The 13,923-nt window shown below is 33.8% G+C and overlaps 1 protein-coding gene across 1 annotated transcript in view; it reads left to right on the forward strand.

Annotated features, from left to right (window-relative positions):
- The window catches only part of LOC123695654, a 37,168-nt gene extending 23,519 nt beyond the window's left edge, over positions 1-13,649 (forward strand). Inside the window, exons 4-8 of the mRNA XM_045641561.1 lie at positions 6,727-6,882; positions 8,383-8,529; positions 9,070-9,218; positions 9,681-9,909; positions 12,459-13,649. Coding sequence (XP_045497517.1) covers positions 6,727-6,882; positions 8,383-8,529; positions 9,070-9,218; positions 9,681-9,909; positions 12,459-12,584 — 807 coding nt within the window. The 3' untranslated portion in view covers positions 12,585-13,649. The remainder of the gene's footprint in view (positions 1-6,726; positions 6,883-8,382; positions 8,530-9,069; positions 9,219-9,680; positions 9,910-12,458) is intronic.
- Positions 13,650-13,923: the final 274 nt, after the last annotated feature.

The raw sequence follows: 13,923 nt of genomic DNA on the forward strand, positions 1-13,923 counted from the left end.
TTTATAGCATTAGATTCAACGCTTGTTTTTATCGCGTATTCAAATAAGAGTAAAGAGATCTTGGGTACTCTCTGGAGATCTATTTAACATTGATGGAAGAGATCGCTGATAAGCGATAAGGTTGCCTTATGTGCTATGAATGTTTTCTTTTCTTTTAATATTATAGTTTGTAAAATTTGTAATGGTACATAAAACTGTTAAAAATAAACATTATTGCTGATCTTATGAAACAGAGTCTTAAATCTTTCCAAATGCAGATTTTATTTTGGTAAACACATGAGATGCTCAATTGTTTTTATGTTCATTTAATAGGGGAAAGGACATTGAATTTAATTATTTTGCCCTAAAAGTACAAGTTCAAATATCACCCTCAACATCTGTCTACTTGGCGCTCTTCCACCGTGCGATTTAGGAGGAACTATCTACCATGCATCACTCCTCTGTGGAACGACCTCCCGAGCTCAGCATTTCCGGACAGATACGACTTAGGGTACTTCAAAAAGAGAGCGTACTCTTCCCTAAAGGCCGGAAACACACCTACAACCTTACAGGTCTGGTGGGTGATTATGGGCGGCGCCAATCATCGCATTAATCCGATGACGCGCCAGCTCGTTTGCCGTTTACATAAAAAAAGTACTTTTTTATCAATTTTTTTTCGCGACTATATATTGAATACCATCATTTCGTATCCCTTTACAGTTTATACTTATTAATAGCTAGATTCAAATGCTAATTAAATACTTTCCTTTTAATTCATTTTTATTATAAAGAGTTACATTAAATGACTCATTTAAACACCCACACAACTATTAATCTCAAAAAGCGAGTAAACGACCACTCTCTAGAAACTTTCGGAAGCCACGCAAACTTTAAAAATTTTAATTGCGAAATATTTACAGTGTAAACGGATTTGCAGTGGTTTACTGCTTTTGCAGAATAAGCGAGATTACGTCATAATATTATAACGACCTTGGATCTGCCAAAATTCATATTAAGTGAATAGTTTTGAAAGGGGAAAAATTATAGAGCTTTGTCTTGATTCCTCATTTGTATGTATATTGTATATTATGTAGATTGTTGGTATCCATATATAATATGGATAAATTGAAATAAACTCTACTGACTCTACTATTTTACCAGTAATCTCTACTGAGAAAAAATATTTTTACCAAAGAGAGATCACGCACGTTTTAGGGAAGGTTTCAATAAAAATGAATTTGGTAGATTTATTTCACACATTTAATAACTATTGAAAAATGTGGACATTCTTTTCTTTCGACATCTTACGGCCGGTTTATGAATTGAGTATTTGACCTTAAGAACGAACCAAATCATACAAAAATGTTGCTTATAAGTAATTATATTATGTTTACTCGATAATACTCAACGAAACCAGCTTTTAGATGCTAATCTTGTATATTTTATAAAGTGGTACTCCCGGTCCATCAAGCACGATTTCTGACAATGTCAAATTATATTAGGATGTTCAAATACATGCTTAAGAACATCTTAAAAAAACTTAAAAGTCTCGACGAGAAGAAACTGACAATGTTCTCAATGATGAATTGAAACCAATTGTTAAGAAAGGCCTTCTAGAAATACCTGTCTGGTGACATCGATACATAGTCTTGTTTATTTTTTTAGCATTGACAGTGTGATGTGTGAATTACAAAGTGTAATTATAGAGAGCAATAAAATTATACATACTAATTAGGGAACCGACGTATTGTAAAATAATTAATGATTTATATTTGTACGATTCAGACATCGTACAGATAATATACATGTTCCCGGAATGCAATGCGTCGATGTTGCATATTTTATTATAATGTATTAATTATTTTACCACACAATAAGTTAGTTCGCAGTCGGATTCCGCACCGGGCGGAGCTCCATCCCAGATCATCTCATCTCATCCCATTATAGTGAATTAATAATAAATATCTCTTCATCTCAATCTCATATCTTATAATTACCCCCCCCCCCCCCAACAATATTAATAAAAACAATTGGATTAATTGTTTCAGGCATTTGATTGCTAAACATGCATTAAACCCATTTAACATTTAAAAGGTGGTAAAAATTTTCGAATATTTTCCTATAGAATAAGAAAGCCGGGTTTCTCACAACAAATAGGGTCAAATATAATTAAAATATGAATAATTATTGCTCGGCACCAACTTTAAAATAGCAATGCAACCTCAAAGAAACCAGTTCCAGTTCAAATAGCGTTCGCCTTTGCGAAGTTATAACTTTACTTCGAAAGGACCTTTCGACCTAATTCCTTGGTTTGTTTCGTTAAAGCTCAGGTTTCAGGCGCTTGGAAGTTTTTAATTTAGTAACTCCTCGTTATATTTAATATGAAAAGATATGATATTAATGCCCTAGAGCGAGAGATCGTTTAAGAATTATTTTAGACAAGCTTACGCCCACGATTTTTTTTTGCGTTAAATAAGGATTTTCTGCAGGCGATAATTATGCTTAATAAACAATAAGATCAGCATTTATTTATAAAAGCGTTTGAAATATAATATTTGGAAAACCAATCAAATTTTGTCGACATCCATCTAGTACCTACGATTTAAGATTGAACAGAAAAAACAAACATAGGTACATTATGATGGACCAAAATAAAATATGAAAAATAAAACATTTTTTTTTAATTATGTTTGATTTGCTTTTGTACATATATCTAGGTAATTTATAATTGCATATTTTTACTTGTCGTTTAGAGCACGATTCCTTGACCTAAATAAATACGTCAATACATATAATGGATAAGTAATCAACAGTTTTTATTGCGGTTCCTTATTTTTAAAATGCAATTAGAAGTAATTTTGAAGCAATTATAATTGAATAAACAATAAGCAGCTATGAATGAACGTTAAAAGGATAGTAGAGCTTTTATCACGTATTTTAACAGTTCAAAAATGCATAAAAAAAACTTATGTCGCAAAATAGATAAATTTTTATTTCATGGATAGGTCTATAAAAAACTTTAGATGCACTACACTACTACAGCATACTTATGTCCAAATTTCAATGACAACTGTTATTGTGTAAAACTTTGTAATGTGTGTATAAATAAACGGTTTTTTCATTTCATTTCAACTAAAGTAGTTGAATAAATAACGCATCAATACAAATATATAAAAAATAACCGTATATGAATAAACAACAGTCGATATATTATGTACCATGGCCCACTCGACCATTGCTTTCGCGTGGCATCAGTGTAGTGTGGTGTAGGTTATAAAATACAATTCTTTTAGTTTCTCTATTGTAGGTTGATTGCTTTATGACCGATGAACCTACTTATTAAGTAAATAACTCAATTTTATAACTTTGTTTTGAACTAAAGATCAATACTTACTGCATGAAAATAATAAAACAATTTTAATTGCCGTTACAAAAAAATTTCACATATAGGTACTTCAAATATAAAATAAAATATAATAAATTGAAAAAGGCACATTGTTATAGTAGATATGATTTCACTAGCTGGTGTTCGCGGGGTCTCTAGTCTGGTTCCCTGTTAATAGAAGTCTATTTGATTATCCTGGCTATAATCTACCTCTATAGTCTATACGCAGATAGTCGATCAAGGGGTATGGAGAGAGAAACTTTCTTGTCTATAATATTGTAAGATATCTAAGATCCCACCGCAGGATTAGTGCGTTCACAGTTTTTTTTTTTGCTAAAACCAAACTTATATTTATTTATTGCTTGCGGCCAAATTTTGATAGGCAACTCAGTCGATATATTATATTCTTCTAATTATAAAATATTCTCTGATTTAAGCAAAAAAAAACGCACGAATCCTGTGGTGGGATCTTATACTATAGAATATTTATTCTTTTATTTATTTATAACACTTTATTGTACAAAACAATGTAGGATAATACGAATGTGGCTTACAGATAAATAAAACAAGTCTCAATTTCAATTGCAATTTATAACGATACAAAGTAATAATACGCTATGGAGAGCTATATACTCTATATATACTACTATATATACTCAGTGAATAGCTCATGTTAGTTCGTAGTTAGCTGTTATCTCCAATCAGTACTGCAAACAACTGGTACGGAGGTTCACAAACTTTGGATTCCTTTACAATATAACACTGTAGGTAAGCAAGTGTGTATTGTTTCGTTTTATTGATGGGGATCTTTAATATTGAGTATTCGGAATCATTAAGATCTATCTGCTACAATTAATTTAAATGTTTTTTAAATCATATAAGAAGAGATCAACAGAAATATTCATGACTGACTGGTTGGCTTGCTTAGTAGTGACCCTGCCATCCGAACTAGTCGTGGGTTCGATTCCCACCCAGGGCAAATATTTGTGTCATCACACAAATATTTGCCCTGGGTGGCAGTTTTATAAATTTTCATCAACATCGATGTTTGCTCTGTGTCTGGGTGTTAATTATCTATATAAGCATATATTTAAAATTACATATGTATGTTTTCAGCCATTAGGTTTCCATAACACAAGTGAAAAGCTTAGTATGGGATCGAACTGTGTGTGAAAATTTTTCTGAAAATATCACACTCAACCATAACATAATTTTACCATTTATATTAATTAAAAAGCTCTATCGACACAAATTTAGTCGCAAAACACCCGTTAAAATTATTTTGCCTTAAGTTCGGTCATGCTATCTACCAGTATCTACCATTTTAAATTTTTGTCCAAGAGTTGAATAACCTCTACACTTTTATATTTCACCACATAAATTTAGTATCATTAGACAAGTGAAGTGGCGTGTAGCCATAAACTTATTATAATACATATATACGACTCGCCCAGCGCAAGTAAATGGGGCTTTTAAACAATAAATCATGCATAATTACAAAGGAGTTGATATTGCCACAATCAATCTACTTTGAATGCCACGATCAGAATAATAATTATATCATTTCAGTTTAGAGAAATAATTTTAAATAATATATAAAAGGTCAAGAATAGCAGCATAGAGGTAATCAGCCAATGTGTGTAGCAGTGCAAAAAGTTTAAGACTTAAGTACTTAAAAATAATTTCAGACTCTTTTAATATGTACGTAGATTTTAAATTTTTTAAACATAACGCTGCCACTCTTCCAAATCAAATTCAAATTCAAATTCAAATTATATTTATTTGCAAGAATGTAGTTACAATCCCATCTCAAAAGATCTTATTACATCATCATCAAAATGTTATCGCCAGTTATTCCATTGCAATAAACCAAGGCATAAAACAGTTCTGGCAGTTGTAAAAACAAAACAAATACATCACTTATCTCTTTCAGACTATGGTTATGGTTAGATTATAGTATTGGCGGAGCGAGAAGCGGATACGAAGCTTTTAGCGTTTTTCAAGCACTTTTGTAAACCAAAATATGCCTAGATCTGAGTTATAGAGCTAGGAAAATATTTAAATTCATCAAACTACAGCTGTTTATGTCATCGAAATTATTTTTAAATTTATAATCATGTTATTGAAACATGTGGACACTTACATTACGTAATAAAGAAAATTTGGTTTTCAGAAACATTAATATAGAGTCGAGTAAATTTATGAGATGATTGGAAAGATTTGCATTAATCATTTATCCTATTTTTAGTTTCGACCAAGCACTTTAAAGTAGCATTACAAACGCCTATATTCGAATAGCAAAGTTATACCTATAATTAAAAACAAAAGAATTCGGAATTCGCGTCGCTTACCACCAAACACGCTTTACAACGCTAAATCTCTCTAAGCGGGCCACTTTTATTACAACCGCGATCAGTTCTTACATGAAATATTGCCAAGCCTCCAATAAACAGGCTACAGCTACCCGTGTTTCGCCTATATATTCTCATTTATCGAAATCGTGACTAGTATAAACAATGTATTCTGTTACTAACTTGAAGTATAATGGTATTTCTGTGTTTGGTTTAAGTTGACGCAGTTATGAATGTTATTCATCTTTAAGAGTTTTAAAATCAGTAATGAAGTATGCTTTAAAAATAGTATATTGCATATTTAATATTTTTGATCATATTTTCCTTTTTTCTATCCATCCCTGTATTAAAAAATCAGACAATTTTTTATTTGTAGTGGTAAAAACGGATGGAATGTGAAAAAATATTTTTTAGCAAAAATGTGCACACAAATTCAGAATACAAAACGTTTTTATGCTAATTGCAGAAGCTTAGTGTGCATTCCTGTAACAACCACACTACATAAACCTGAATCGGGGTTTCTGTTTTTATTTTCACAAGCCTGTCACGAAATGTGAAATACTACAGAAATTCGCATTTAAATTCTAACTTCTAATTAACTAATTATTTCTGTCGTTTCTTTACTTGCTATCATAATATTATAAATACTATGTAGTACGGAGAACAGCTTCACATCAGAAATGGAAAGGTATTATAAAAATAGTGTGTTTAATTTTCCGATGGAACTTGCCGTACCTATACTAATTCCCTCCCTCGAAATATATGCAATTCAAATTGATCAGCTTTTAATAAGTACTTTTTTACCAAGTATACCTCTTCAGGCTTAGAAACAAATAAATGACACTTCTTCGTCTTTTTATCCCAATAAACAGTTTATCCTCGGAATTAATACTGACTAAAGGAGAAACGGAACGAAATAAAAACAGTTTATTATAAAATAAGAATTTACACATTTTTCATTGCTGCTAAATAGTGTATAATTATTATAACATATTTGGTCGGTGATTCCAGTGCGCCGCCGGGCGTGCAGCATGGCAAGAAGCAGCGGCTCTGTCCGTTGGCGGCGGCGGCGGGGCCGCAGGCGGCGCGGCGCGGCGATGCTCAGTGCTCGGCGACCACCCCGGAGCCAGGCGCGACCCCCGGGCCAAGTGGCACAGGAACAACCGGGTACCCAATGAAAGTTATCTTTTCCGATCACGCGTAGCTGAGCGTACAACGTAGATAGACCGCATGGTTTGAGGTATTGTGGCTAACTTTATGTGTTTCTAATTTGGTTGTAGTATCCCAGGAATCAATGATCCGAATTGCTGTGTACCTGTGTTCATCGTAGATAGACCGCATGGTTTGAGGTAATGTGAGCTAATTTTATGTACTTAATCCCTATATGATTCTTTGGTTGAACTAGCTCCCAGGATTATAGGCTCGGAAATCAATTATGTGGATGTATCATGTACCTGAGTGTTCAATGAAGACCGCATGGTTTGAGATATTGTGAGCTAATATTATATATAAATGTGTGAAATTTAAAATAGAAAGCAGTACCCAAACTATTTCAGTTGGATTCTGAGAATTTTCGTAATCATGCGTGGCTAATCTTTCGACGTAGTAACCGCATGAGTTCATATGAAGTATTTGAGCAGATTTGATGTTTACCTCTATCTAATTGTTGAATTATAATTTTACATAAGACATAAGTTAATATGGTCAAAGTCGGCTAATGTGTGTTACATTTTCCAATCATGCGTAGATAATTTGGCGTAGATAAATCGCATGGTTTGAGATATTGTATTTTATTAAGTGTATTGGTGTAATTATACAATATAATGCTGCCTTATTTTTCTCAAATCAACCATAATATTATGTATTGTTGATCCCTCGTAGTCAATATTTTTAAGCTACGTGTATATGTAGCAAACAAGGCTCTACGACGTAGGTTGTAGACGTAGAGATTATGTTGTAGGCTATATATTATGCTGATTTATTGTATAAAAAGTTAATTTGTAACTTTAATTAAGGTTAATTAAGATCTTACATTTTAAATATTGATTGGTTATAGGTATTAGAAGTAAGGCTGTCTGAAATTGCCTTATTTTATTGTCCAACGCTCTCTCGAGGTTAATTAAATGTGCTTAAAACTTAATTTGGTGGGCTAAACAATGGCGTTTACCTTTTGCAAACAGATCGTACGTGGGCAATAAGCTTGTTATAATGTACCAACATATACAAAGAGATTATTCAATATAAATACATTTTCAAAAATGCAAAGAAAGGTTTTTTAAGAATAACCCCAAATATGGCAGCATGATACTAAGGTAAGGAACTTTAGGTTAATGAACTTACGTGTAACTAGCTGTGCCACGCGGTTTCACTCGCGGTCCGCGCGTTGGTCTTAGCGTGACGATATATTATAGCCTATAGCCTTCCTCGATGAATGGGCTATCTAACACCGAATAATTTTTCAAATCGCAAATGAGATTAGCGCGTTCAAACAAATAAACTCTTCAGCTTTATATTATTAGTATAGATATTATCGATGCCATTTTACGTATATTCGTGCATGCAGTTTCGAAAGGTATGTAATACTTTGTAATATAAAAAAATTATATTCAGTGATTGTACATATTTATTTGAGTGGTGTTTGTGTTATAGAATTATTTCAACTTAAAGGTGCGCGACGCGTCATACGGATCGTCTTCGGAATCGGACGGGGACGAGGCGAACGGCGAACCGTGGGGGGTGGCCCGGCTTCTGTATGCAGGCTTGGTGACCTTGGCCGTTGGTCTGGTGGTATACTTCGTGGGGACTGGAGACAAGGTGAGTTGCGTCTCTTGGAGGCACTTGCACTGGCACTTTTATTATCAAACTTTATTAAACTTTAGGGTTTAGACTCGTGGGCAATTGCACTAGCACTTTTGTTTATCAAATGTTTATATACTGGGGTTCAGAATTCATATTTGTTAAGGGGATGTATTTATTGAATAGTCGTAGATCTCTTTTCATGAAAAAAATTGTTTCTTGTTATTTTTATGTAGTTACTGTAGACTTATCTCTAACAAACTAATGCACCTTTATTTCCAGCATGTATTTTGATAACTGTATATTAGTACTTTATGTATACTATTTCTAATAATCTAAAGCTTTATTTTCAGCATGGTTTATTGGAATGAAGTGTTTTTCGGCTACAACAACAGTAATAGCTTCTAATTTTGTTATTTAAACTTTCACAAATATAAAATCTTAAACACAAATTCAATTAAACTAGTCATATAAAGATCTACTTATTTCACAATGCACTGAGCAACTAGTACACGTGAAGTATCAACAAAGCCTAGAGACATATTTGATTAAGAGCAGCCTTCCCAGGGTTTCAAGACGCCAGCCTTGCGGCTCGTGGGCCCGTCGCTCATAGTCGCTGGGCTGGCGTGCTGTTTGCTGCGCATCATGTTCTGCATCTGCGCAAAGCCGTGTTGCAAACGACGGACCAACCACAAAGAGAACAGAAGGTTGGTTACTTTTGTATGTCTGATACTGAACTATCAAACGTAGAGAGAAACTTTCAATGCTGTATTCGAAGAAACTTGTGATTAAATTATTTCAACTTATATGCGTACTAGTGAACCTAATAAGTTTTGTATTATGTATGTTTATCATTCATTTATTTACTGCAAAATCATAAAATAATATATCTATCTATTAATAGTTTTGTTTCATAGTATGTAGCTATAATGTAGCTTTTACTTTTTGGTTTAAGTATTTGCTGCTTAAGTCACCGTAGATAAAAGATATAACATTTTTTTATTCGACAACCGTATAGCAGCAACTGTGCACTTGATGTTTCGTGATCTCATCAATAGATTAATATTAACTGCTAACTAGCTTAACACAATATATCCAGAAGCTGTGAAAATAGCTTTAAACATACACAATATCTAGTAAATATTTAATTGTTTTTACATGTATTGCAGACTGTCAGGCGGCGCGGAGGGCGAGGAGATGCCGCTGGCGGGGTGCGGGGCGCGCGCCGGCCCCGCGCAGTGCTCGCCCGCGCGCCGCCTCGACGCGTCCTCGTGCGACGTGTCCAGCCTGTCCAGCGGCGAGGAGGACGAGCGGCTCCGGCGGTACCGCACGCACCAGCCCCCGCCCCCGCCGCAACCCCCGCCGCTACCCCCGCCGCAGACTGTGCTAGTGCAGCAGGTTTGTATATGGAGCTGTATGTTTATACCCTTGACTGTAAACTGCTCTTGTGCATCAGATTTGATCGCAACCACAGCCGCAGAATGTGCTAGTGCAGCGGGTTTGATATCATCGACGTTTATTTACGAGGGCCAGATCGCACCAAATATCCACGGGAAATCGACGTAAAATATCTTAATGCTATGGATAACGAGCGTAGAACTAAGCGGTCCTGGATTCGATTCCCGGTGGAAACGAAGAAAAAAACGGGTCTGGCGGGATACAGAAGGCTGATTACCTTCTTGGCCCTAAAGAAAATAGATCAGAGAAAACATAATTATTTGTTTGATAAACTCAGAAATGCAGAAACGCATTACACTTCGTTCAACAGGTTGAACACTTTGAGTTATGTGCATTGCCATGCATTATGTAACCAGCCTGCGCATTAGTTTGACATAAACGCATCATTTGATATTAATCTCTTTAACTCAATTTACATGTGATAACTGTGTTTGTTAACCTGTTGCATGATAATGCAACAGGTTAACAAACACAGTAGGTACCTATTTCTTGATTATCCTGAACAATAACGAATATGACAATCTCGTGCATTGTGTTAACATTTATACGTATCCACTACGTTAGATATTTTTAAGATCCCTAATCTTGCAGAATCGTGATATTTTCGTGGAAAATGTTTTTAAACATGGTCAATTTATATAATTATATCATACAATTCTCAGATTCCTGAAGTTGTGCAAAATTGTTACTACCTTCGTGCAGTAAATTTACTAACACCCAGCAACCTACAATTTTATAATAACTACAGATCCTTAGTCATGCAGGTGCACGTAATTAGCTCCGTGTAGCAGGTTTACATAAATACTGCCTGTGTATAATAACTCCGTTGGATTATATTTTTAACCCTTAACACGGCAAGCCCTGAAATAATGTACCCAGATATGACTTGAATTGATTTTAGTGATAGTTATTGATTTAAAAATACTATAGTAGAGAAAAAAATTAAACAAATTTTCTGTAAGTAGGTTTTTCAGGATGTCCGTTAAAACGGCCTTTGCCAAGAACCCCATCTTCATTGCTGTCTCAAAAAACGGACAACGCTGTCATACAGGTTATAAAATAAAAATGAAAAAAATAAATATTCACTTAATATAACACAATTGAAATCAATTTCAAATAGCATTTTATTGTTTTATTGTATCACAGTATTTTCACTATCTTTTATAACAAAAAATTCTTCAATTTTAACTAAATACCTAACAAATGATAATTGAGCCCTCTCGAGCTCAATCACACTATTTAGTTGGGTGGAATGTTAAATAACATTTATTATTTTGTGTCAAGCAACCTTTGGTTTCATTTAATACAAAAATGAAATAATAATGGTTTTTTCTAAATGTGAAGTGATATTTGGCCGATGATTAGGACATTTAGTCGAAATGCATGTGGGGGTCGAGGAACTCCCGGTTCTATTGTAGACCCAACAGATTTAACTGATCTTAGATTATATTCGTCATTTTGAACTTAATTAAAAATAATATAATTAAAGACTCTAAAGCAAAGAAATCCCATAAAAGTGATATTTTATTAAAGTACGAATCATGGCAACGTCCGTTTCTTGGGACATGCCAAATGGTTCTTAGTTACCTGTATCTACGGCACTGTCCCAAAAAACGGACCAGCTATATTTCGGATGTTTTGTCATAGAATTATTTGAATATTTCATAATCTTTAGAGCAAAAACAACAGTTTATCTCACCTGAAAGTTAAATCAATAGAAATCAAACACGGAAACTATTTCATAAAAGCTATTATTGACCAGAAACACAAACCATCACTAATTCCGGAAATCCCTAAATTCAACAGTCACCTAGCACACGAATCAAATGATCTCTATAATTGGCATGTAGGAGAAAAATAAAGGATTGTTATCGTACTTTCTCCAACGTAGTCAATTTTCTAGATTTTTTGGAACGTTCAAGATTTACACGGCAATAAGTACATGTACTAAAAAAGTGACAGAAAAGCTTTAAGGGTTAATAGTCATAGCATATAATGATATATTGGCAAACTCACTAATTTCGTATTTATAATTGGACCTTTCCAATGAATTTTTCTGAAACAAAGTACCTATTGGCTTTTGAGTGAAGCAAACTGTCGTGATACAGCAGAAATACCTGCACAACATGTAGCTAGTTTTATTAAGTATTGTGAATATTTTACCGAGTATCGTTAAGGTTACTTATTGCTACTGTTAGGGGAAAACAATAGAGACGACAATGCAATTAGCATTTAGCCAGAGCATTTCCTTGACGGTTGACGGGTTGCATTCCAATTGATATTATTTTCACACTTTCCTTAGTTTACCGTTAATTACAATCCATACACATTTTTTTATTTATTAATTTATTTATATACTCTTTATTGGACACACAAAGTTTGACAAATCAGGATAAAACACTAAGCAATTGGCGGCTTTTTATTCCAAGCAACCAAAAAAAGAAAAGCAGAAAGTTAATACATTTACAAAATTTTAATTAATATTACAGGCGAATCCCCCACGGCCGTCGGTGTCCGCACTGAGCAGCGCGGGCAAGCGGCCGCCGCCGCGCAACGTGTCCTTCGCGGGACCCGACGGCGAGATCGTGCTCAGCCCTTCGCAACTGCGCTCGTAACCAAGCAATAAACTGTACGGTGACACGGGACTATGCCAAAATTTGTGCACTCTGATGGGACTACGCCAGAATGTTTGCTTGATACGGCTTGCCTTTATTTTATATTAATTGTCGTTTACGCGCAAAACTTGACTATAAACTTTTTTGTATACAGTATCGCACAGTTGTAATCATTTTGTTAATGCTCATGACAGCTTTGCTCTTCCAGTGTGTTACGCTACTTATCCACAGAACTACAAAGGACAAATGCAGCAAAAATTACTCATTTATTTAAGGAACAAGAAATCTACTAAAGACGTCACACATTTTGGCATAGTGTTATTTCGATTCCGTCACTTGTACTTTTCTACGAACTGTTCTTACGTAATTATGTGATAACGTGAGGTGTCATTTGCACGTTTTGTATCGATATCATGTTCATCGATATATTCATTTACGTTGTGCAACGAGTGTATATGAACAACTTTGATAAATTGTGTTATTTAACGGTAGGGTTCGTGTCATAAGCGTTTAAACTCCGTAGTGATTTTACTGAATGTGCTAGTTCCATCCGTCTGCATACTAGTAGAGACATTGACCAATAAGATGCAATTTCATTGAAATTACCCAACTTTATAGCTCTACAACTAAGCGTACCAAACTATACGAGACTCGAGAAAATGCACCTTATTGCTATATGCAACTAAATAGATTATGAATGTATAATATAAACATAATTATTTTAAAACTGCCTAACTACTAGATGCGAATTTATATTTAAATATAAAATTCATAAAAATAGATTTATAACTGACAATAATGATTGTTAACTGATGTATAAAGTGTTATGGCGTATGTACGTTGATTTTATTTTAATTATATAATTATCCAATCGAAACCAAGTAGTTCAACCGCCGAGAAAATATTAACGTTTTAATCAATTCTAAATGTATAATATTTTAAATATATATACAAATTAATAACTTTACAGTATTGCTATCACATACAGTCATGTTATATTAACAGTAAATAAGTATATTTTAAAAATCATCTACTTACTGTTTAAAATAATACTCATGCTTCAAACTTATGAACTTTTACTTATATTTGCGAAAATACAAAAATAAACCTTGGCGCTTGAACTACGTAATAACACCAAAATAATATTTATATTATTATATAGTTAGCAAATACAAGAAATTCGGTGTATAGTGATACTGTTTGACAGTTACGTTTTTATGTGTAAGGGAATACGATAAATAAATAAATTATGTGTTACTCGTGCATTGTATATGGCACACATAGTGAAGTACTGTTTATAAATATACTATATAATATATTTTAGAAATATTTGCACCTT

This window comes from Colias croceus, chromosome 11 (assembly GCF_905220415.1).
Source record: "Colias croceus chromosome 11, ilColCroc2.1".
NCBI classification, from domain to species: Eukaryota; Metazoa; Arthropoda; class Insecta; order Lepidoptera; family Pieridae; genus Colias; species Colias croceus.